The sequence below is a fragment of the Portunus trituberculatus genome, chromosome 14 (genome assembly GCF_017591435.1).
Source record: "Portunus trituberculatus isolate SZX2019 chromosome 14, ASM1759143v1, whole genome shotgun sequence".
NCBI classification, from domain to species: domain Eukaryota; kingdom Metazoa; phylum Arthropoda; class Malacostraca; order Decapoda; family Portunidae; genus Portunus; species Portunus trituberculatus.
In genome coordinates this window covers 12,939,200-12,964,183 of record NC_059268.1, presented here as the reverse complement: position 1 = coordinate 12,964,183, position 24,984 = coordinate 12,939,200, and the positions used below count along the sequence as shown (strand labels likewise).

Genomic DNA, 24,984 nt, shown 5'->3' with positions numbered 1-24,984 from the left:
ATGACTTCTTCGCCTTCTCTTCCTCCTCCTGCTTCTCCTCTTCCTCCTCCTCCTCCTCGCCGATGTTAGGATGCCACCAACAGAGCCAAAAGGTCGGAGCAGCCTTGGCACTTCACACAGGCAAGGCCACACTGGCCCTGAATTGCACCGATGCACACACACACACACACACACACACACACACACACACACACACACACACACACACACACCATGAATGATATATAAATACAAGTCTAACAAACAGTAACTTCAATGACGAAATGCTTGAGACTAATACATTATCATCACCTTGAGCAGAGCACTCATATTAATACTATACTGGGCGTGCCTCCACAGGTGCACGTACCGTTAATCGGCAGAACTTCTCTCCTCACCTTTATTTCCTACTCTGACCGCATCATTTTATTGTCTCCTGCCGCATTAACCACCAAAGAGTGAGAGTTTAGTATGAGAGCTTAAGTGAAGTCTGTCGAAGTGTAGTTACGTTCATAAGTCACTGTTGTCTGAGATAAAACGTAGCAAAGGAATCTCACTTTACAACAGAAGCCACAAAGGTTATCCAACAGATCTGTGTCGGAAAGAATTTAAAGCATTATTCAGAGAGATGCAGGCAAACACACAACAGATACATAGAAACAGAAAGCTGAAAAATAAACAAGAAAATAACAACAGACATTCGCTATCAGTATCAGTATGCCACGCCAAGGACGCGGAGGAAAAGACTAGCAGGAGGTGAAGAAGGAAGAAGACTAGAGCGAAGAGAAGTGGGATGGATGAACCTTGGCGGGTACTGGAAGGCGAGACGCGACGAGGGAGGGAGGGGCAGAGGGACGGAGAAGCAATAAGGGAGAGTTGTGAGAGTGGTGGCTCCATCTGGTAGTGGTAGTGGTGGTGGTGGTGGTGGTAGTGGTGGTTGCAAAGACTTTCCCCTCACGCTCGTCGAAAGAATCCAGCCCCTGTCAGCCAGTTAGCCAAATGAGGGAGAAATTGTCGGGAGCTCTTATCATTGTCATGTCTAGGTAATGGATGAGGAAATATAAGCCTGTAGTAGTGGTGAAGGTAGTAGTGATGATAGTGATGTGGTGATGGTAATGGTGATGATAGCAGTAATAGTAGTAGTAGTAGTAGTAGTAGTAGTAGTAGTAATAGCAACAGCAACATTATTAGGAAGATGAGGCAGAAAAAGAGGAGGAGGAACAAGAGTAAACCAAAAGAAAGGCATAAAGAACAGCAACTATAAACGATAACAAAAGCAAATACGACAACAACAATAAGAAGACTCCCTCTCCTGAGAAAAATAACAAGCAACAATAAAAACAATTAAAAGAGATGAAATCAAAAGTAGAGACGTGTAGTGTATGAGTTGCTGCTGAGAGAGAAAGAGAGAGAAGGGCGACTGACTGAGTGAGCGAGTGAGTGAGAGTGAGGAACGCTGCGGTGGTGGCGGCAGCAGCGGCGGCGGCGGCGGAGGAGAAAGTGGGAAGTTATGTGGCCACGCGGAAGCCGTTCTGTGTAATTGGCCGCCTCGTCTTGCGGTTTCTAGCTATCACTGCTACTCGAAACACTTTTCTTTTTACTATTCTATCCATCACACACCTGCCAGTGCCCTGCGTGGCTCGGATCAGGCGGAAAACGAGGTCTTTAGGAGGGATGAAAATGATCCGTGCAAGAAAACGGACTGAAGTGAAAGGTTGAGTGTGGGGGGAGGTGGCGAGGTGCTGGCGGCGGGTGGCGGGCTGTCAGGCGGGCGGGGGAGCGAGGCAGCGAGCGGATCCCGGAGTTGGTCAGTGGGACAGGAAATGGTTGTGTGTGTGTGTAGGTTCACTGGCTTAACGGGGATACGCGCCACCCGTTACTCTGCCTTCTCACCATCTTCTCTCCTCCTCCTGTGTCTCCTCCTCTCACTCCTTCCCTCACCCTCCCCAAACACGTGCAAAGATACAAAGTCGAGGTCCCACATTCCTACTTACTTGTACTTTACACACAGAGGACCAATAAACCAACCTGTGTGTGTGTGTGTGTGTGTGTGTGTGTGTGTGTGTGTGTGTGTGTGTGTGTGTGTGTGTGTGTGTGTGTGTGTGTTCGAGACAGGGCAGCAAGCACTGGGCAATAATTGAGCTTCAGATTTTCCTGTTCCGACGCCCAGCCAGCTCGTCAAGGCTACCTACGTCATGCACACACACACACACACAGGCAGCAACGCACGGTGACTGAGTGGCAACCCTCCTCCTTTACCTTCCAATCACCTCTCCAAATCAGACCCTCCCTCTCTCCCACCCTCCCTTTCTCCCTCCCTCCCTCCCACCTTCACAAAACGGGAAAGCAACACTAGTCTGGAAGCACCAAGAGTGAAGGGGAATGCCAGCCTTGGAAGGACGGGCACAGAGAACTCGTGTGGTTAGATAATTGTTAATATTTCCTTCAGATGCACTATACCGTGAAGCTGCAATGTTGTGTTGCTCTTAACGATTCCGCAGCAAGATAACTCAAGGATTCCGATTGTATAAATGGTCGCAGGAAGGTAACTCTCTCTCTCTCTCTCTCTCTCTCTCTCTCTCTCTCTCTCTCTCTCTCTCTCTCTCTCTCTCTCTCTCTCTCTCTCTCTCTCTCTCTCTCTCTCTCTCTCGTGTGTGTGTATGTGTGTGCATCCGTTTTTACACCTGTCTACTTACCTTTACCTATTAACCTGTCGGTCTGTCTGTCAGTCTACCTGCTCGCTTGTCTTCTTGTTCGTGCAAGTGAAGGCTGAAGTCAAATGATAAAAGCAACACACATGGCTAGCTTTATTTACTTCATTCCTCGGGGGAACACTCACTCCTACTGTCATTCCATAGCAAAGTTTATGCACTGTACTTACTGATCTGTCTGTCTGTCTGTCTGTCTGTCTGTCTGTCTACTTGACCTTCTGTTTATCCTTGCATATATCTTTGTATGAGTGTATGTGTCTAGTTTGCTCATGTATATATTTATTTGTTTATTCATGTGTTCATCTGTCTATGCATCTTTCTGCTTATCTCTCTACCTGTGAAACTATCTATTCATCTCTGTTAATCTATCGAGGTCTGTTAATGTCTAAATGTAAACCTCTCTGCCTTTTTATCTTTTATCACTCTATCTGTATAACTACCTAACCATTTCTGTCAGTCTTTCGAGGTCTGTTAATGTCTAAATGTAAACCTGTCTGTCTTTTAATTTTTTATCTCTCTTTGTAACTACCTACCCATCTCTCTCAATCTGCCGAGGTCTGTTAATGTCTAAATGCAAACCTGTCTGTCTTTTCATCTATTCACTTGTTTACTTTATCGTTATCCGTTTACTCATGATTCATACACACCTGCCAATCAATTATATCTTTTTAGCCTGTTTGTTTGCTTACTAATATGATACTCAACTGCTCGACCCAACAAAGTACAACGCTTAGGCCAAAGAATGAACTAAAGAAGGCTTGTAATGCAGGTTCTCGGGATAGACAGAATCTAACAGGTGTAGGTTAGAGCTGCAAAACTTGAATGTGAGCAGTTTTAATGACTTGGTGGTGATGGAAATCCTAGTTGTAAGTTGCTGTATGGTTGTAACGAGATGTGAGTGGCTGGCATAGTTATGGTGTAGAAAATTAAATGTGTGGTGTTGATGTTACGGTGACTGTGTTTTGATTTGTAATGGAGCTTGACTGAAATTTCTCATTCTCTTCCTTTCCTTTTCCTTTTATTTACCTGTCCTTCTCTTCTCCTTTATTCCTTCCTTGTCTTTCCTATTGAATTCCTTCTTCCGTGTCTCTTTCCTCCTTTCCTCTGGTGTTCACTTTGCTACGTTTCCTCCTGTTACTCTTGTCTCTTCATTGTTAGTCTCACTGAATTACCTTCTCTTCTTTCTTATTCTTCTCGCTTCTCTTCCTGTTCTTGTTACTTTCCTTCCTCATACTTTTCTCCTTCGTCCTTCTCATTACATTGTTTCCTTCTTTTCTTACCTTTTCTCAACCTCTAAACTTGTTCTTTCCTCTTATTCTGCTTTCCTCCCCGCCAAGGCCAATACTTATCATCACAAAACAAGAGTCACCAGAAACAGTTGAGTTAGCGAGCAATAGATGGCGCTGTGTCTAGACTAAATCATTGGTCCACGTCCTGAGTCAATTCAAGGATAGAGTATTGAGTTACGTGTCCTTTTTGGGGGCAGCCGGAGCCTCATAATTGCAGGTTTTATCCCTTGGAAGCAGCATCCCTCCCACGAGCCACGCAGGGAGCGGTAAATAACGTAACTTACCTGTCTGCCAGTCTGTCTGTCTGTCTGTCTGGTTCGACTTGTCTTGTCTGCTCACATGTTGGGTTGCAAAGACTGACTGACCTGGACAAGAGCTGTGGTTTATCTCGTGTGTGTGTGTGTGTGTGTGTGTGTGTGTGTGTGTGTGTGTGTGTGTGTGTGTGTGTGTCCATGTGTGTTGCATCACACACACACACACACACACACACACACACACACACACACATTACTCACCACCTTACTGTCCGCATTTATGAATACTAATGGAAAATGTGAAGGTTATCATATGCATGTATATCTCGGGAATTCAGAGAGAAAAGAGGGCGATGTGTGAGAAGGAAGCGCGAAGGAGGGAGATGAATAAAGAAAGAGGGAAGGGGAAAGAAGTAAGGGAACGAAACCAGGGAAGAGGAAAAATAAGACAGAGATTTTAAAGCCATGAAGGAAGTAGGGAGAGGCAGCTGACAGAAGAAAAAGAAAACGAAGAAGAAAGAAAGAAAGAAAGAAAGAAAGAAAGAACACGGAAAGAAAAGAAGGAGAAGAAGTAACAGTGACATAATAAGGAGAGAATGTTGGGAAGGAGGAGGAGCAGAGAGAGAGAGAGAGAGAGAGAGAGAGAGAGAGAGAGAGAGAGAGAGAGAGAGAGAGAGACATAACTCAGGTAGCCTCCAGATGACCTTGTGATTCAACACGACCTGTTTGTGGCCGATCTACCTGCTGTCCACCTCACTCCCACACCTCCTATGAATCCCTCCTTCGATCCCACCCATTGCCACCCACCACCACCCTCTACCTGCACAAGAAAGATCGAGCTCTCTGTGTGTGTCTGTGTGTGTGTGTGTGTGTGTGTGTGTGTGTGTGTGTGTGTGTGTGTGTGTGTGTGATTGCTAAGGGCCTTGGGAATCTTAACCCTTTTATCACCTCATTAGTATAACACAAGGCAATTTCTTGAAGCTAAAAACAAAACCGAAGGATCTTAATATATTTGAATTCTCGGGTCATTCTTTCCTTCAGTGGTGTCTTTGAGAATTATACGCTCAACTTGGACCAGAACCTTTTATCGAGTTGGAGGAGAACCCGCAGCAGTGGAAGGGTGAAGGGAAGGGAAGCAAATGATGGGGTACATAAAGGGAGCAGATGAAGGGTGTCTTTAAGGGTGGCCTCGCATTGCATATCAAGTGACGAAGTGGAGGGTGTTATGATACTTCCTCTAAAAAGTATGGCATGGCTGGCGAGAGGGAAGAAAGGATAACAAAAAGAAGAGAAGGAGGAGGTGGTGGTGGTGGTGGTAGTGGAATGCTAGCAGGAGGGATGAAGAGCAACACCTGTATTATTAGATGCTTTGCCCTCTCATAGGCCTCAGGATGATCTCTCGTCTTCATTTTCATTTTCACTGTTGACGATTCAAAGTGTTTCTTAACCCCTTCCCTACCATGACGCGTTTTCATATTCATTCTGCTTATTACTTGGTGATTTTATACAGCCTCAAAAACTTCTCTGGGTTATCAAAATTGTGAAGATTGGCCATTAATCTTCTGACCTTCATAGTCTCTTCCTGATGTCAATAAAATGGTCTAATCTTACACAAATCTCAAGGTAAATATGTGTGCCAGTATTGAAGGGTTTAAACTATCGCTAGGATTATAAAAACATCCTTCAATACCTCTCGGTAACTTCTGCTGCTGTCTATACAAAGCTGCCGAGATAAGACGCTCTGACGTTTGAGCATCCGAGTTACATTACAGTATTGAATGGGGTTAAACTATCGCTAGGATTATAAAAACATCCTTCAAAACCTCTCGGTGACTTTTACTGCGGTCCATACAAAGCTGCCGAGATTAAACACTCTGACGTTAGAGGATCCGAGCTACACTTTCAATTCCAGCATGTCTCACTTCCCGCAGCGCCTCAGGAATAAACACTAATACTTTTCATTGGTATAAAAACGAAACCAATTTATTCTTATTCACATGTAATACGCTAATAGAGACGTGGTGGAAGTAGTGAATTCAAGAAGCAGACAGCGGGAATGGGTTGAACATATTTAGAAAGCACTGAGAGGAATGAAGAGTTGCTACATAGAGTAAGAATGTAACGGAAGGAAATCCACCAGAAAGGAATGGAATGGTGTAACAAAAAGGATATCCATGTAACTTTCACTTTTTATGCTAGGTAGGTCAAGCTGGAAAGGCACTGTGGATACCTTCAGTTTACTGTTGTGATTAATCTAAGGTGAAATTTTTTGCGTATTCTTTAATTAAATCATGTATTCCTCTTCCACCACCACCACCACCACCTCCTCCTCCTCCTCCTCCTCTCCTCATCTTAGCCACATATCCACCCACACACGCTGCCCATTCATAACAGGCAAGAAAATGATAAGCAGCACCAAGAACAGTCAGTAAATATAATCATCTCATCACTTCTGGACAAAAATAAAAACATTGAGTTACTTAAAATATAAATACTTATAGTAGTAATGATAAGTAAAAAATATATAGGCCACACACACACACACACACACACACACACACACACACACACACACACACACACACACACACACACACACACACACACTAAGAGAGAGAGAGAGAGAGAGAGAGAGAGAGAGAGAGAGAGAACGTTTCCCTGGTGATGAAAACCGTACTGGCACCACGCGCACCTAAACTCAAACGTCAAACTAAATATAAATCATTTGGACATAAGAGTACAAGAACATAAAGGAAGCTACAAAAAACAGTTAATCCTACCCATGCCAGTCCATGTGTGAAAATGTAACTACGAACCTATACCCACCCATCATCCCTATCCATAAATATCATATAGTATTTCAAACCTCCCTATTGACTCACTCCAGCCATCCACCACTCTGTATGTGAACCAGTTTCTTCGTATACCTGTGCCAGTCCGTGTGTGAAAACGTAACTGCGAACCTATACCCACCCATTATCCCTATCCATAAGCATCATATAGTATTTCAAAGCTCCCTATTGACTCTCCAACAGCGTGATTACTAAGTCCACTCCAGCCATCCACCACTCTGTACGTGAGCCAGTTTCTTCATGTCTCTAATTTTAAAACCTGTTACTTTTTGTCATATCCTGATTACTAACCCTGAGAATCTTACTTACATTACTTGTATGTGACTTAATTTCTTCAATACTGGGACAAATTTATACCTTGAGTTTTGGGTGTGCTTAGACGATTTTATTGACATTACGAAGGGTCTATGGAGGTCGGAAGGTTAATGGCCAGAGTCTTCACTATTCTAATCGCCATACAAGTTTCTGAAGCTGTATAGAATCACCAAATATTAAGCAGAATAAATAAGAAAATATGTTCTGGTAATGATGGGGTTAACACGCATACCACGATACTCTGCTTGGCTATTGAGAAAAATTGACCAATGTTTATAAGGAATAGATACCAAAAGAGTTGTTAGCTGATAGAGAATGTTTGGCTGGGCACCTCTACCAGTAAACTGCTCGCGAGAGGAGGGTAGATTAGAGTAAGATACTTCATGGTTTTATATTATCTCAAGAAGGATTTTTCTTTTCTCATTCTCCTCTAAGAACTGTGAAAGGTGTGAAGCAAGTGACTGTGGTATATGTTAAAAAAAATACTTGAAAATGGTCCCTCTTATAGTTTTTTTCAGTATATCTTTCTGTCTCTGTTTTTCCTTTTTTCTTCCTTCACTTCTTTTGTTTTCCTCTTTAGAAAAACCCTCTCTAATTATTTTTTCATCCTTATCTATTACTGTATTTCTTTTCCTTTCTTCTTAATCATCCTTCAAAGTTTATATCCATCAAATGTAGTAGTTATTTTTAGTGTATTTCCTCTCGTTCTCTCTTAAAAGACGTCAGTGTAATCATTCTTCTGGTCTATACAAATCTATCACAGTTTCTCTCATATTTTTGTCTTTTCAGTCCTTCTCTCCCATCACTGTTCTCCACCTAGGGCTCTATTCCATCATATGTGAATGTAGACAGGCAGACAGATACACAGACGGACGAGCACTGTGTTTATACATACAGAGAGAGAGAGAGAGAGAGAGAGAGAGAGAGAGAGAGAGAGAGAGAGAGAGAGAGAGAGAGAGAGAGAAGAAGAAGGACATCAGTTTCATCACCTCATCTTAATAAGCCTCGTGCAAAACCTCCACTAGCTGAGGTAACCAAAAACTAACTCTGGAAACCCGACGAGGAACTTCCTATGAGGCGAGACGTGAGAACCGCAGCGCCTTGGACTCTCAGATGAAGGGGGCAACGCACCTCTCAAGCGCTTCACCAAACAGTAATACGCATGCAGTCACCTTACACGCATTGCAGGCTGCCTCTCCGCGTTTCCCTGTTGACATTTTCACACGTGTGGCGAGTCAGACACTAGGGAAATGTTAAGGGAAGAAGAGGGAGAAGCAGTGAGGAGGGGGAGGAAGGGAGAGAGCGACGCAAGGGTAGGGCAAGGGAGTCGGGAGTAGTGGGTCACCTTGAACATGGGGCTCCGTCAGCAGCTGGCTCCTGGCTCTTACCACCTGTTCCGTTACCACATACCTCCTCCTCCTCCTCCTCCTCCTCCTCCTCCTCCTCCTCTCCTCCTCTCCCGTCCCTTACTTCTCTCCTCTAGGTTTTATAAGCGTTTAGAACATATATTTCTGAGATCGTTCCTACTGTTTTCTTTTTTTTTAGCCCTTTGTTCTTTCCCGGAATATGCTCTCTCTCTCTCTCTCTCTCTCTCTCTCTCTCTCTCTCTCTCTCTCTCTCTCTCTCTCTCTCTCTCTCTCTCTCTCTCTCTCTCTCTCTCTCTCTCTCTCTCTCTCTCTCTCTCTCTCTCTCTCTCTCTCTCTCTCTCTCTCTCTGTGTGTGTGTGTGTGTGTGTGCCCTTGTCTCGTGGCCTCTTCACTTGAGACAAAATCGATCTGGACTCCATTCACTCGCTCTCGCTACCCTCCTCCTTCTCCTCCTCCTCCTCCTCTTCCTCCTCCTCCTCCTCCTCCTCCTCCTCCTCCTCCTCCTCCTCCTCCTCCTCCTCCTCCTCCTCCATTCCTTTGTTGTGTACTTGTTATATATCGTTCTTCTCTTTCATTATTATTTGTTCGTAGTATTTCAAATAGAGAAGTGGTGGGTATTTTTTTCCGTGTATGCCTTTGCGTGTCTGTATATTTGATGCCTTGATCTCTCTCTCTCTCTCTCTCTCTCTCTCTCTCTCTCTCTCTCTCTCTCTCTCTCTCTCTCTCTCTCTCTCTCTCTCTCTCTCTCTCTCTCTCTGTGTGTGTGTGTGTGTGTGTGTGTGTGTGTGTGTGTGTGTGTGTTTTAAAGATGATGAAGGAGCAGAAGAGTAGGCAGGAATACAAGAGTGAGCATTGCAAGGGAGGTACTATGGTGGACGGGACGCGAGGCCACCAAGTTGCTTTGCCATGTTATTCATCCCTCACCTGCTTGTGGAGCTGGTGCGTGACTGATGGAAATAAGACAGCAGACATCAAAAAGTGCTGGCTCGTCGCTTTTCATGCTGATATTTTTCTTTTCTGCTTTATTATGTTGTAAAGTTATGCACCGTTATTTTTCGTAGCTTTAGTCAAGAATTTATTAACTTTTCAATATTTTTTTACTTTTTTTTTAACTCCTGCAACTATTAGGATTTTTCTTGGTTTTGCTTAGAAGAAAGAAGATTCCCGCGATATTGTAATAGTTCTTAATGATGACAAAAAAGTATATAATTCTCCTCGTATTGAAAATCGTATCACTTAACCACAATTTCTTAGGGATGATTGTTCTTTGCATATTGTAAGTAAAGAAAATGCTCTTAACGTGAGTATGAAACGATGCTTGGTTATTAAGGGACCTTTGTGTGAGAGCTCCTCGAAAAGAAATTTGTAGCTGTTATTCGCAAATTGAAGGGAGCGATTATGTGCTTGGATTGTGAATGAACTGAGATTTCCAGGACAACCTAGCGGTGAAAATATGAACTTTTATCATTATTTACAACTTCAGACATCTTTCATTGATCTTAAGTGCCATTGCTTCTAGTTAATCTTCTTTAATATACATATGTGTGCTCACTCTTATAACTGACTCTCTCTCTCTCTCTCTCTCTCTCTCTCTCTCTCTCTCTCTCTCTCTCTCTCTCTCTCTCTCTCTCTCTCTCTCTCTCTCTCTCTCTCTCTCTCTCTCTCTCTCTCTCTCTCTCTCTCTCTCTCTCTCTCTCTCTCTCTCTCTTGTATATTTTTCCCTCTCCCTCTCACGTGGGCGAAATATACTGACCGGAGTTTTTCTTCTCTTTGCAGGAATTATGACGGTGACGTTGCTCCAGTGTGAGGGCGTCAAGATGAGCCTCTTCCAGGACCTTAAACTAAAGCGCCGAAAGGTCGACTCCCGGTAAGAGACTGACGGTGATGGTGGTGGTGGTGGTAGTGGTGGTGGTCGAGGAGGAGTAGAAAGAAGATGATCAGGAAGAGGAGAAGGAAAAGGAGAAAAAAAAAAAGAGGAAGTAGAAGTAAAGGAATTAAAGGAAGGTGTAGGGCAGTAAGAGGAAAGGAGGAGAGAAGAGGAGAAGGAGAAGGAGCAAGAAAAGTAACAGCAACAAGAGGAGGAGAAGGCGAAGGAGTAGAAAGAGAAGGAGAAGTGAGAACTCAAGATGGTGGAGGCGCAGGAAGAATAGGAACAATAGTAATCACACTTTTTTTTTTTTTTTTTTTTTTTTACCTGGGGTGCCTTTTACTAGCGTCAGTTTGCTGCAAAAAGAAATTTCATGAATCACTAGTTTATATATCCAGTAAATGTCAGTGAGTCGTTTACTGAAGCACAAATCTGGAAGCATTTTTTTTTTTTTCTGATAGACTCCTTACTATTATGAAACTGTGTAAGGTAAAGTATGGAAGCTATATTATTATATATTAAGGATGATAAAGAGTTGAATAGCAATCAAAGAGAGGAAAGAAGGCTAGGTAGGAAGTATACTAAAGATAAATCATGATCCTTCGTCAACTGTAGCTTGTGTCTGGCGAAGCGACGAAGAGGAAACGCTAGTTAGTCGTGAAAGTCTGCGGTAGTGCGTGGCCAGTTTTCATTTACTAGAGCCACACGGTTACGACTCGGCGGCAAACTTTGGAAGACTTTATTTTCTTGCCTCTACACGTGCATTGAAGCCTGGCAACTCTCATACACTTAAGAAAGGATCCACGCACCATACCCTCCGTGCAATTGGTGTTGAAAATGTAGCGAAACACAACAGGACGAGGTTCTGAAAGTTGATAGTACAAAGGTTACAAGTAGCGTGGAGATCCTTCTAAGCCTATCAGTCCCACGACGCATATCCTGGCACCTATGGAAGGGACTTGGACTTGATTCATAAAGTCATCCACGCCGTCTTCCTGCACAATGTTGGCGAGGGTGAGGAGTCAGGGTGCGGGAGGCGCCGAGAGGAGGAGGGGTGCGGCGTGGCCAGTGCTGCCAGGAGGGGAAATGTCTTAAGATTTGGCAAACTGAGGCATAGAAGCGAAATTTTCAGGACGAAATGGGGAATAATTGCAATTTCACTTCTTTTCACCTTAAGATGTTAACATTCATGAACTGATAATATATTCTTAACGCCTTAAAAAGAATAATAATCAGAGACACAGACGTACATTGATCACCACTAAAGCAAAGCGTACACTAAGGGGCTCCATCTGCCCCGAACAATAAGTCATATTGAATGAACTGAGATAATGTGCAAAATTATGTACAAAATTTGGATATTAGTGCTATTTATTTGCCTCATATTGTTGTGCGCCAATGACTGGTGAGCGTGCGTGTTCCCAGGTGCAGCAGTGACGGGGAGAGCCTGGCAGAGTCATCCTCGTGCTCGCCAGACTCCGGGTCTTCAGGGGGGGAAGCCTCCTCCTGCAGCCCCGTCCAGCCCCAGCCACCCTCGGAGTCGCCTCGCGCCTCCCCCAACCCGCGTCCGCCCAACCCTGGGAGGTGTGCCTCACCCCTTGTCTCCTGCAGTATTTAGTATAGCATGCTGTAAGCCTTAGAAGCAAAACAAGAAGAAGGACACTCTACACCGGTCAAAAAAGAAACATTCTACATTTTGGAATGTAGTGTAGTCTAGTGTATCTCTAGGCTAAGGATGACAAGCAAATGGCGCTTCACATCGTTTTAACAATAAATATCTTACAGAAATGCCGTCACTCTTTACAGGACATTTCTTCAACATATTTGAAGTACGCATTTATGATTATTTTACTTACCTCATTTATGGGGTTATTTCATTACTAGTTTCTTTATTGATCATTTCAAACTTATCTAATTATAAGAACCTTACAGCAGACTGTACAACGGCGTGTTCTCATCTTTCAGATCGTCCCCTGACAGTGCTGGCGATGAGTTTGTCGAAGTCAAGACCTGCCAGGAGTCTGGCTTCAGCCAAGGTGATGACACCCATGACGCGCACGTGTTCGATGGCGGTGGAGTGCAGCCTGAGTCTTCATCGGCGCCCACGCGGCCCTCACAGACACCCCAGGGTCTGTGTCCCATTCAGCAGTATGTGGACACCGACCTGCCGGAGAGTATGTCCACCACGCCGCCGCCGCCCGACACCAGCGACCACACCTCTGAAGTCACTTCGGCATCAGCTGGTGGCGGCGCGTCACTCCCCCACCACATGGAGGCCTTGGAGCCGCCCATTAGCACCCTCAGCGCCATGCCTCACACGCTGGCCGCCACCATGGCCGGCCTCACCCCCGGGGTAGTCACCTCAGCGGGGCTGCGAGCCGGACCTCCTATCAGCGCAGCGCAACCATACTGGCACGGCGCCACTAGCCGCATTAATGGCGTGCGGCCAGAGTTCATCAGCGGGGGTTTGGTGCAGCCCTCGCAGTCCACAGTAACCCCGGTGCCCACCCCTGCTGACTCCAGTAGGACGGGGTACTCGCCTCGCCTGCGCACACCCACGGTCATCATGGGGGAAGCAGGAGGCGTTAAAACAATGTTCTGGTCAACTCCTAATGAGCTTCAGACCTCCGTGTCCCAGGCTCCCAGGGAGGTGCTGACGCGACCTGCCACCCCGTGCGGCTACGGCGCTGACACCAGCGACGCGTCTGTGCGGGCGTCAGTGGACGGTCTCCTCACCCTGGGCCAGGATAAAAGAGGCTCGCCCTCCCAGCTCTCCCCCACCAGCACCCTCTCCCTTTCCCCCGCTGCACGTTCCCCAATGACTCAGACCTCGAGATCCCCCCATACCCACACGCCAGTCCCGCGCTCCCCCTATGCGGGCGCCCCTCCTTCGCCAGGGAACCAAGTGGTGAGATATTTAGGCTCGCCACACAGCTCCCCTGGAGATTTACAACTGCTACACAGTGCCACGTACATGCACTCCCCCAGCAGCGGGGACAGCCAGAGGCACCCATCCACGCCCCTTAACATGGAGCGGCTATGGGCAGGCGACCGTTCCCAACTTCCCCACACTCAACCGGATTCCCAAGCGGCTCTCAACCTCTCCACGGTGGGGATGTGGGGTGCCCGCAACACTGTCCCCGCGCCCAGCCAACCTGCTGCCATAGACGAGGAGGACGAGGACCAGCCCATGATTTGCATGATCTGTGAGGACCGCGCCACCGGCCTTCACTACGGCATTATCACCTGTGAGGGGTAAGCACCCATGCCGCACTCTTGCCACTGTTTACTTGTGATTATGTTAGATAAGGTTAGATCAGGTCACTTGATCTAGCTTTGCCTTTACTAACTTGCCGTTGTTTCGTTCAGTAGCAGTTGGAATGGTTGCTCTCTCTCTCTCTCTCTCTCTCTCTCTCTCTCTCTCTCTCTCTCTCTCTCTCTCTCTCTCTCTCTCCACAAAATAAGTAAAAGAGAAATAGAAATGAAAGAATGAAAACAATGCCAAATAATTAATACCACGTTTTTCTCTTTGTGCGTATGTGCATGTGTGTTCAGGTGTAAGGGGTTCTTCAAGCGGACGGTACAGAACAAGCGGGTCTACACTTGCGTGGCGGACGGTGACTGTGAGATTACCAAGGCGCAGCGAAACCGGTGTCAGTACTGCCGCTTTCAAAAGTGTCTCCGGCAGGGCATGGTGCTAGCAGGTACGATATTTTATTGGCTTTAACCTCGTGCGATGTTCCCATATTTATATTTCTCTTTTTCCAGAGTTTACCAATTTAGAAATGGATGGAAAGATACTTGTTAACTCTTGTAAAAGTAAGATGGATAGAATAAGGGTGAGAACGAGTAATCGTAGGAAGAAGGAAACACAGAAACAAGGCAGATTCCCACAGTTAACTAATAAAAGGGATGTAAGAGTGAGGATACTACCTAACTCTTGCATTAGTTAGGATGACAGAATAAAATGAGAATGAATAGAGTCTTGGAAAGGCAAAGGATTTCAAAGTGTACCAATATAAAGATTAGAAGAATTAAATTACCGGTTAACTCTTGCATTAATGAAGTAAACAGAATAAAGATGATATATATGGTTATGTTTTTCTTTTTCTCAGCCGTGCGGGAAGACAGAATGCCAGGGGGACGTAACTCCGGTGCTGTCTATAACCTCTACAAGGTAAGGCTACGCGCCCTGCTGTTTTATCTCATTGCATCCCTTTCTATCATGCTCCTTCATCCCCCAAGCGTGTATTTTTCAAAGATTCCACATACGTAAGGCACTTGCCAGGGAGCGTGATGTTATTCTGGCCGGTAGATGTCACTAATGGTCATTGTTCTTTTCACTCTTTCAGTCGCTATGATCGTCGGCCTCCATAGCGTCACATCCCCTAGTACTGTTCCTTGAAGTATGTCGCGTCATTGAAAATACGCGTTGTGGTCTTGGCTCTTTTTTTTTTTTTTTTTTTTGGCAGGTTTCTTGAAGTTCTAAGTACTACAACCCGTTAATGTGAAGTGGATCTTAATGCTAAAAATCCTCATTAACTCGACTCCTTATTGGAGACCACAAGATGCATTGAATAATCAAGATGAAAGCTGTCCCGAACACTTAATTATTTGCACCTCGACCCTCTAGACCAGAGCAAAGCACTTTGCTTTGCTGTCTCAGTGATTCATGAAAAAAAGGAAACTATTTAGAAAAAAATAAGAACACATTTCTTTTTTATTTTATTTTATTTATCTTTTATTTTCTCCCTACAAAGTTTGAAACTTCCCCTCTTTATCTTATTTTCGTTGTGCTCAGTTTAAAGGTGAAAGTTCTGTGTGTATACTTCTTTTTGTAATATTAAACTTGACATTGATATAAAGCAGACAGTATCATCACCTTGTGTGTGACGTGGCGTGTTGAACTAGCCGTCGGTATCTTGTGGGTGTGGAGCACGACGAAACTGTGTGCTGGTGAAGGTTTGCCTCATGTTAACACACTAGCCTTAGCGCTGTGGAGCATCGAGGTAAGGTGACTGTAGCGTAGCAAGCTTCCTTGTCTGTTGCTGTCGTTGCTGCTCATTCTACCGCTGCTGCTTCTACTTCACGCTTCTCATACCCACTCAGTGTTACCTTGTGCGTGTATCATTACATGCATGGGCTCTCTTTGCTTTATGTGATCGAAAAGCACTGCCCAGCTGCTTAAACAAGTGGTTTTCTGTGCCACTAGTGGAGATGTAGAGATAAAGTGAGGTGGAGCAGATGGAATCAGAGGTGTCGATGCCATAGTGAACCAATGCAAACAGTACGCTTGATGTGTTTCGGCCTTTCGTAATAATTTCGTTTAATTTCGTCTCATCCACTGTTAAACTTTTTTCAATGCAAGAACTAATGTTTCGTGAAGCGTAACATGTCAGAAGACCTTCAGTTAGTCGGAACATAAACAATTGAATTGAGTGTCGTCACAGTGCGTACTTCCTGCATGGGAACACGGAGCATGCAACACCGCCCTGGCATCCACCACTTGGCGCCTCACGCGGTGCTTATCTACCTCCTTAACCTCAGACCAACTGACTGGTTATCCTAAGAAATACACGACCTTGTCTAAATTTTTCCATTTGCCTGTATGTCTTTAGATGTATCCAGTGTTTCTCTACACACGCGCCAATATGAACATGGAAGGAAATTATGATAATTGGGAATTAGAAGAAAGGACATTATAAATTTGACATGATATTGCTAAAATACAAATTGGTAAAACAGAAGTGGGCACACACACACACACACACACACACACCGCGTAGTGTAGTGGTTAACATACTCGGCTCACAACCGAGAAGGCCCGAGTTTGAATCCCGGACGCGGCGAGGCAAATGGGCAAGCCTCTTAATGTGTAACCTCTGTTCACCTAGCAGTAAATAGGTACGGGATGTAACTCGAGGAGTTGTGGCCTCGCTTTCCCGGTGTGTGGAGTGTGGTGTGGTTTCAGTCCTACCCAAAGATCAATCTATGAGCTCTGAGCTCGCTCCATAATGGGGAAGGCTGGCTGGGTGACCAGCAGACAACCGTGAATAATAACACACACACACACACACACACACACACACACACACACACACACACACACACACACTGCATGACTATTAAAATGAAATATATACAGGACTTGAAATAAGATCACTAAAATATACCAATTAAACTGTTTTGAATCATACACTCCTCTTAATATTTAATTAAACCCTTCATAATTCCTTCTGGTAATGTGCCCCTCCCCCCCATCCACTGTCTCTCTCTCTCTCTCTCTCTCTCTCTCTCTCTCTCTCTCTCATAAGAAATCTCACCTATGGACTCACTCCATGCCACCTCATCCTCTTGTTAAGGTACAGCTAACCACGCAAATCAACAGCACAAAGGAGGATGCATAACTGCTTTCCATTTTCTTTTTTTTTTCTTATTCTTTTACACAGTAAAAAGTTTGATCTACTGATTGAAGTCTTTTCACCTTTGGTTTTTTTCATTTTCTCATATTAGCCATGTCTTTTTCATTCCAAAATATGATCAAGAAAGAAAGGTAACTGCTTTTCATTAAACTTTTTCACTTTCTTGGTCTTCAACACAGTAAGGAATTTGATATGTGGGCTATCATATTTTTTTTCTTTTGCTTATTGTCATCTCCTGTTTGTAACACCTAATATTTGAAATATGCTCAAGAATGAAAAAGGATAACTGTTGTCTATCTTTTCTTTATCTTTTCTTCTACTAAGTAAGAAACTAAATTTTTCTTTCATATTCTTTTTTATATAATGTTTACCAAATACAAAATATGAACAGGGAGAGAAGGATATTTGGTCTATGTGTTCTTTCCCTTTCTTCCTGCTACTCTATTGGGTTGAACTTGCATCTTTAAATTTAATCTTTTTGGTAATGTCTATCTGTTCGCCACCTCCACACAAAGTAATAGCACATGAAAGGTAAAGGGAGAACTGCTGAGCTTAACTGAGACACATGCAGTATCTCCTGTGTCTAAGTAAACTGAAAAAAATATTTGGCACATTTTTTGCCATGAAGACTGTAGCAGGAATTTTAAACATCATTATTTTATTTTGCAAAGAACAATGATTATTTTTCCTGAGTAGTCATTTGATTCTAAGGGGGCAGCCTTGTCATGTTTTCTTTGATTTTTGTGTAACACTTTTACCATGATCCTTACTGTTATGAAGACTGTTTAGATTTACTTATTAACTTGTTATGTATATTTAGCTGACATTAAAAGAACTGGTAAAGAACTTCTTTATACACTTCCATATAAAATCAATAATGTGTCTATCAAAAATTATTTATCATATAGGGCATCACTTTACTTTTATCTGCAGACAGCTATGTGCAGTGTCTTTCACTATCAAAATATTGGATTGCTCTTTTATATCTTTGTATGTAGGAAGCTTCTTTAATACATTTAGTGTCTTGCTTGTGTACTTTTGCCCTACCTATAGTTTCATCTGAGAATTGAGGGTCTCATGTTACATTGTGTCTACTGAGTGGCCTGCATTCTCAAAGGTTCTGGTGTGTTATCTCTACTTGCAACAAACTATGCTGGAAGATAGTGACATCATGGTTTAGCGATAGTTTAACAAGAATTTTGTACCATCATTTGGAAAAAAGTAATCATGAGAACCAGTTTGAACATTTCTTGCTTTTCTTGGATTCTTGTGAAGTTTACCAGGGTTTCCAAGAAAGTATTAATGAATTTACTTGTATGTAGTTTAATAATACTCTGAATAGTCATTAACCCTTTCAATACTGAGACACATTTTTACCTTCAGATTTGTGTACAATTAAATCATTTTATTGACATTAGGAAGGGTCTATGCAGATTAGAAGATTAATGGCCACAGTCTCCACTATTTCAATCACCCACATGAATTTCTGAAGCTGTATCAAATCACGAAATTGTAAGCAGAATGAATATGAAAACGCGTCATGGCACTGAAGGGGTTAAGAAGAAAACATCAGAAATTGACTGATTTCTGCTACCTTTGAAAATAGTCCTGGTGGGAGCAGTTTAAAGCATTTCAGAACACTACAAGTTTTACATTGATGTATCAATAACAAGAGTAAATGGTTTGACTAATTAACTAGAAAGCACAAGATTAGTTTTATTACCATGGGGGAAGATGGTCAAGTGATGTGGTCAGAACAAAAGTAAACTGCTATAGGTAGGAGGAGCAGCATGGTAACTACACACAACACAGCCCAACGCAACACACACCAACATTATCGATAGTCAGTCTAGTCTTTGTGCTACTCTGCACATCTTTGTTATCACCTCTTGTATATTTTTTTTTTATCTTTCGTAAGGGTAAGGTGCTTCACATAGCTTGTCTGATTATTCAACATAACTTGGGTCATGTCGAGTCATTCATTTTTGGTATCTGTTAGCCCTGCAACATCATTGGTGTTCTGCAGATTCATGTAATGAATGTTATAGTCATCTATATACTTACCACAAGCTGATTATCTGTTACATGTACTACTTCCCCTTGATTTAGTATAATTGCTAATCCATGTGAAAATTAATTCATATCTTTCTCTTAAAGGTAAAGTACAAAAAGAAAAACAAGAAAAATGGTCAGATAAAGCAAGGAGGCACCATGTCCCCAGAGAAGAAAATGAGCTTGGACCCTCTGATGATGGCAGGCACCACCTCCCTCACCAGTGCCTCCCTCACCCTGCCAATCCCCAGTCCCCTCACCTCCCCACCTCCCATCACCTCACCTCCAATGCCCTCACCTCTCAACACTGGCCACATTCTCAAGGCAGCTCTCACCAATCCATCTGAGGTAATAATGCTGCTCACTTTTTTTTTTTTTGCTACTTTACTATTTAATTTAAGTAAACATGGACACATTTCAGTAATCAAAATATAAGTAATTACACTCACTTACTGAGTCACTCTTTTTGTTGTCACTAATTTGCTTCCATTAAATCAACATTATCATGTCTTCTATAACAATGATTTTCAACTGTTTTATGCCTTATCCATATGGGTTTTTTATTATATTTCTTAGTCATTCTCCTTTTGATGATTTTTTTATTACATCATGTTTTCTTCAATTTTCCCCTTGTTCATATACATCACTTCTCTTCTAACGATGAATTTCTGTTCCATTACATCTTATTTCATGTTAACTCCTGTGCTGGTGATTTTATTCTTCTAAATTTTTTATTTTTCATAATAGGTGGCTCACTTCCGACAAAAGTTGGACAACACTGTCTCCTCAACCAGAGAAAGAGTCATGCCTTACCCAGTAGCACAAGCCATGATAAGGATGCTAATAGACTGTGATGATTTTGAAGACATCGCAACATTAAAGGTTAGTGTTGGAACTTGTGACATTTTAGTGAATCAACAGAATTATTTTCTTATATCTCAATGAGAAATACATGTAAAATAAAGCAAATGTCATTATTACAAACTGTACAATATACCCTACATCTTTCAGAACCTTGATGATTTACTCGATCACAAGAGTGACTTATCTACCAAACTCTGTCAACTCGGGGACTCAATTTCCATCAAGCTGGTTCAGTGGACCAAGCGCCTTCCCTTCTACCAGGAACTTCCAGTAGAGGTTCACACCAGTCTCCTCACACACAAGTGGCACGAGCTGCTGGTTCTTACCACCTCAGCTTACCAGGCTATCTATGGCCTTCAGAAGCTGGGGTCCAGGTCCTCAGATGGCACTGAAGCTGAGTTCCATCAAGAGGTAAGAGATAATACTCTCTCTCTCTCTCTCTCTCTCTCTCTCTCTCTCTCTCTCTCTCTCTCTCTCTCTCTCTCTCTCTCTCTCTCTCTCTCTCTCTCTCTCTTATGTTATTTTTCCTTTATTTACTTACTTGATTGCTGTTTTTGCAAATCATATTTTTCCATATACACATTCATTGGTGAGAACAAAATGTGTTTATGAGATGTATTTACTTTTTCTTTTCCCTTCAGGTATCCAACAACTTGTGTACACTCCAAACGTGCCTCAACTCCATGATGGGCCGTCCCATCACCATGGATCAGCTGCGGCAGGAAGTGGGCGTCATGGTGGAGAAAATCACACATGTCACGCTGGCACTTCGCAAAATAAAGATACAAATTGAGGAGTATGTTTGCCTCAAGGTCATTGCCATGCTGAATCAACGTGAGTTGCTGGGTTTTTAGTGGTGTTTATTTTGTAGAATGATTTTACTAAATGTGCTTAGCAGTGTCAACCACCATCAAAAGATAATGAAACCCACTGTTAAGTATCCAGCAAACAGTGGCAAGCTAGGTAATAGCACATTATTCAATTTTAAGCAGTAAACTGAAGCAGAACAATAATGACCTAACCATTCTACAAAAACACTCTACACCAACAAATTTAACTATAATAAGATTGTATCCTTCACAGCCCGGAGTGGCCACAAGGAGCTTGAAGTGATCCAGGAGAGATATATGAATTGCTTACGTTCCTTCTGTGAGACTCACTACCCCTCCCAGCCCTCCAGATACCAGGACCTGCTAGTCAGACTCCCAGATGTAAGTCCTTACCTAATGAGTGCCTACAGTACGGTCTCCAGTAGTCAAATAAAACACTGCATTTACTTCCCTTCCCTTGTAATTACTCTGTTCTTAGTCTCAATATCTGAGATCTATTGAAAATCCTCTTATGAGATTGTCAGCAGATCAGAAGACCAAGAGCTAAGGAAAAATGCAAAATACAGTGGATATGTTTATTATATATACAGTGTAAAGAATAAATTGCATCAGTAAAAATTTAGGTTTAGGTACAGTATGAGTAATTAAATTAAAGAGTAGTTTCCTATAGTTGTGAGAGAGATGTATGTGATTAGCAAGTTTGGAATTTAGATCACATATCATGGAAGTAATGTTAGGAGATTAAAAAAGGAAACATTGTGATGATGGAGAGGAGATTGTAAGGAAGAAATTGATGAGATGAATACTTTTTGTCTTCACCATGATAATAGGCACTGTTTGGATTTAGCACTTATTTCTTGATCACATTCGTGTTATTCATTATGTTCTTTCTGTTTGCAGATCCAAGCAGCAGCAGCAAAACTGTTAGAAACCAAGATGCTCTATGTTCCTTTCCTGTTGAACTCCACCATCAACAGATAGCAATAAACCACCACCCAGCCACTGGAGCCAGTCGTTGCCTGCAAGGCGTCTCATAGTGGACCACATGCCGTCCTGTGTCTGCTTTGGCCCCTCTGCCAGGGGTCTTGCGGCCTCTCATCATCACCATTGCATCTGTCAGCCAACCCTACTTTGGCTTGTGCCCACTGTGGTCAGTCCATGAAGTTACCAATGTCTGCAAGGTGCGTGATATTTATGAAGTGACAATCTAGCCAGAGCATTTATTTTGATAAAGTTTTTTTTTTTTCTGGTGGTTGTGCAACCAACTTAACTGTGATGGGAGTGTGTACCAGTTTCCTGTGACAATTTGAATTTTTTGTATAAATTTATCTTTTTCTAAGACTTCCCTAGATACATTACCAAAGGTTTTTCCTTTAAGATTTTTAAGGGTTTATGATGGGAAGAAAATTCCTAGAAGCCCAGAACACAAATACTTAACTGCTGTACAACTGACAAGTTGTGCAATTACTTGTGGTATATTTTCTCTGCTCTTTTCACCATCTAATGAAAATATTACTAGTCGCAGAAAAGTATGTCTACTTAAGCAAAGAGTTCTAGTTTTATAGTGTTCAAGATTGACCCAGCACAAGAAAACTTCAAAAGTTGTCCATGAGTGTTCCCAAGTGAGTCAGTGATTCAAGTACATACCCGGTGAGGAAGAGAGGGGCTCACTTACTGAAAAGCCTTCCACAGCTCCCACTGATAAGCCATGTGTCTGTGATGAACCACTGCATGGGGGACAACTCTTCAAGGCATGTGCTGATACCATGGGCTGTGGAGGCTCACTACAGGAGCAGTATTGCATGGACATATTTACTCTTAGTATTACAAACAGTAACAAGGATACAGTTCCTAGAAAGATCCTACTAACAGTTTTTTCATGCACTGATCTTCAATGTGCTAAGAGAATTCTTCTATGTCTTGTAAAACACATCACTTTTAATTGTTAAGGTTTATACAGATGATTTGTATCTCAGAGGCACAAGTTAAACCAAGGTCTTGTGCTGCCATATAAGTGTACCATTTATACATTTATTAAGAATAAAATATTTCCTAGAGATAATATGTGGGAAAAATAGAAGTTTATTATTGAGTAAATTTTTGTAAATACACTTTTACAAAGGAATCTTTTGTTTGTACAGTTTTCGGTACTAGAGCTGGTGTATGTTGTGACAGTGTGAATGTGCAGCTGTGTGTCTGGCGGCAGGACACCAGTGGAGGCAGCTTGCAGGGTACTCAGCTCAGAATCCAAACCTAATGAAGCACTAAAGGCAAATTTAACTAACTAAGCACCTTCCTCAAGTTTTTTACCACACACACTTCTTTGAGATATTTGTATATGCATTTTTCTTTGACCTCAACTTTGCAGTCTTGTTTCTGTTAAAGAGACCAGTGTAACACAATGCAGAATTCATCAATGACAAAATTTCCTCATGGGTATCTGCTGTTTTCTCTCAAAGTATTAAACTTTTCACTGGTCAAATAAGCAAAATCTTGCACACAAACTCTATCATTATCCATATAGATTACTGTTATTTTTGTTATTATCATTATTATTGTTATTATTATCATTATTATTATTATTATTATTATTATTGTTATTATCGTTATTATAAGAGAGATTTTGTTACACAACTTCATGAGGGTTTTTACTTGGTTTATTAGCACGTTTACCTGCACTAGTCTTTGATCTCATGTTATCTATAAATATATAAATATATTTATATATATATATATATATATATATATATATATATATATATATATATATATATATATATATATATATATATATATATATATATATATATATATACATACACACATATTTACATATATTTCCTTGAAAGAAATTTTTTTGAAAGTATAATAAAAATATATCTTTATCACTGGGGAACCATTGGCATTTGGGGAGTCAGTGGCTAAGACTTTCTATGACTGAGTACACTGTAAGCTGACTCTTTAGTATAGTCAAGCAATCAAATTTGTTGCTTCTATATTTAAAGAAATATACAAGTGAATTTTATGAGGACATATTTTTACCCTATGCTTTCCTGATCTGTGAGGATTTTTTATTTATTCTTTTTTTTTTATGCTATAAAGATTTTAAGAAAACTGGAGAATGTAAGTGACATACATAGCTGTTTAACCAAATGAGTGAAAAATGAAGTGATTGAAGAAAGGTTATGAATGCAGGCAAGAAATTTCAGAGACCAGAAGTCGGGCATTTTATGGCTTCCTTTGCGTGATGTGTTTGCTTCCTGAAGGACTGGATGTCTACAAAAAGATGTAGGAAAGCACAAGATGGTAAGATCAGTGTATAAGTGGATAGGACAAGAAGTTTGGTTCAGACTGGAAAATTATTGATGAATAATTGATAGGAAGAGAATGGATAACAGGACTGAACCCTGATGAATACCACACTGATAGATTTAGAAGAAAACTAACATCTAACACAGTAGTAATAGAAGGGTTAGGAAGTTACAGAAAGAGGCTGTAAGAGGTAATTCAAAATCAAAAGCTTAGTGCCAGATTCTTAAAAGTTTTTTTATATGTCTAAGGCTGCAGCAAAATTTTCACATAAGCTCGTGGAAGAAGATGACCAAGACTCAATAAGGAAAACTAATAGATCAGCAGTAGAGCAGCCTTTACAGAACCTGTACTGGCATCTAGATGGAAAAAATGTGACTTGTAAAGTGAAAGATGTTTAAAAATCTTCCTGTTGAGAATTTATTAATAAACTTTAGAGAGGCAGGAAATTAAAGCAATAGGATAATAGTTTGAGGGATTTTAATGGTTGCCCTATTTAGGAATATACAGAATGTAGGCAAGAAGGAAAGCTAGATGTTAATAGACAGAGTTGAAAGAGTTTGACTAAGCAAAGTGCAAGCATAAATCTACAGTATCAGAGGATAATAGAAAGAAATTATCTTAGTGGGTAGCATGAAATAGTAAAAGTTGGAGTAGAGATAGGAATAAGCAGTTACATAATTATATGGAAAACTGCCAAATTGTGAAAAACACCAATAGAATACATGCAATATCTTATGCTAATGTTTCAAACATAAAAGTCATAAAATAAGCCTTTTGTTTTCAAATACATCATTTTTTCTTCTTCCAGTGGTGATGGCAGGTAAATCAGAACTTTAAATAATAAAGGCTTACGGTACATGTGAATTTTGT

General features: G+C 41.9%; 1 protein-coding gene across 20 annotated transcripts in view; it reads left to right on the top strand.

Moving 5' to 3' along the window:
• Nucleotides 1–23,827, top strand: part of LOC123503478 (hormone receptor 4-like) — a 205,992-nt gene extending 182,165 nt beyond the window's left edge. For 10 of the 20 annotated variants that reach the window (XM_045253279.1, XM_045253280.1, XM_045253281.1 and 7 more), the window contains 11 exons: nucleotides 10,544–10,634; nucleotides 12,060–12,218; nucleotides 12,600–13,889; nucleotides 14,190–14,338; nucleotides 14,750–14,811; nucleotides 19,214–19,456; nucleotides 19,856–19,990; nucleotides 20,120–20,383; nucleotides 20,614–20,806; nucleotides 21,056–21,183; nucleotides 21,703–23,827. In XM_045253279.1, coding sequence (XP_045109214.1) covers nucleotides 10,549–10,634; nucleotides 12,060–12,218; nucleotides 12,600–13,889; nucleotides 14,190–14,338; nucleotides 14,750–14,811; nucleotides 19,214–19,456; nucleotides 19,856–19,990; nucleotides 20,120–20,383; nucleotides 20,614–20,806; nucleotides 21,056–21,183; nucleotides 21,703–21,783 — 2,790 coding nt within the window. In that variant the 5' untranslated portion in view covers nucleotides 10,544–10,548 and the 3' untranslated portion in view covers nucleotides 21,784–23,827. The remainder of the gene's footprint in view (nucleotides 1–10,543; nucleotides 10,635–12,059; nucleotides 12,219–12,599; nucleotides 13,890–14,189; nucleotides 14,339–14,749; nucleotides 14,812–19,213; nucleotides 19,457–19,855; nucleotides 19,991–20,119; nucleotides 20,384–20,613; nucleotides 20,807–21,055; nucleotides 21,184–21,702) is intronic. The other 10 variants (XM_045253288.1, XM_045253289.1, XM_045253286.1 and 7 more) reach the window with 2 other exon arrangements.
• The last annotated feature ends 1,157 nt before the right edge of the window (nucleotides 23,828–24,984 follow it).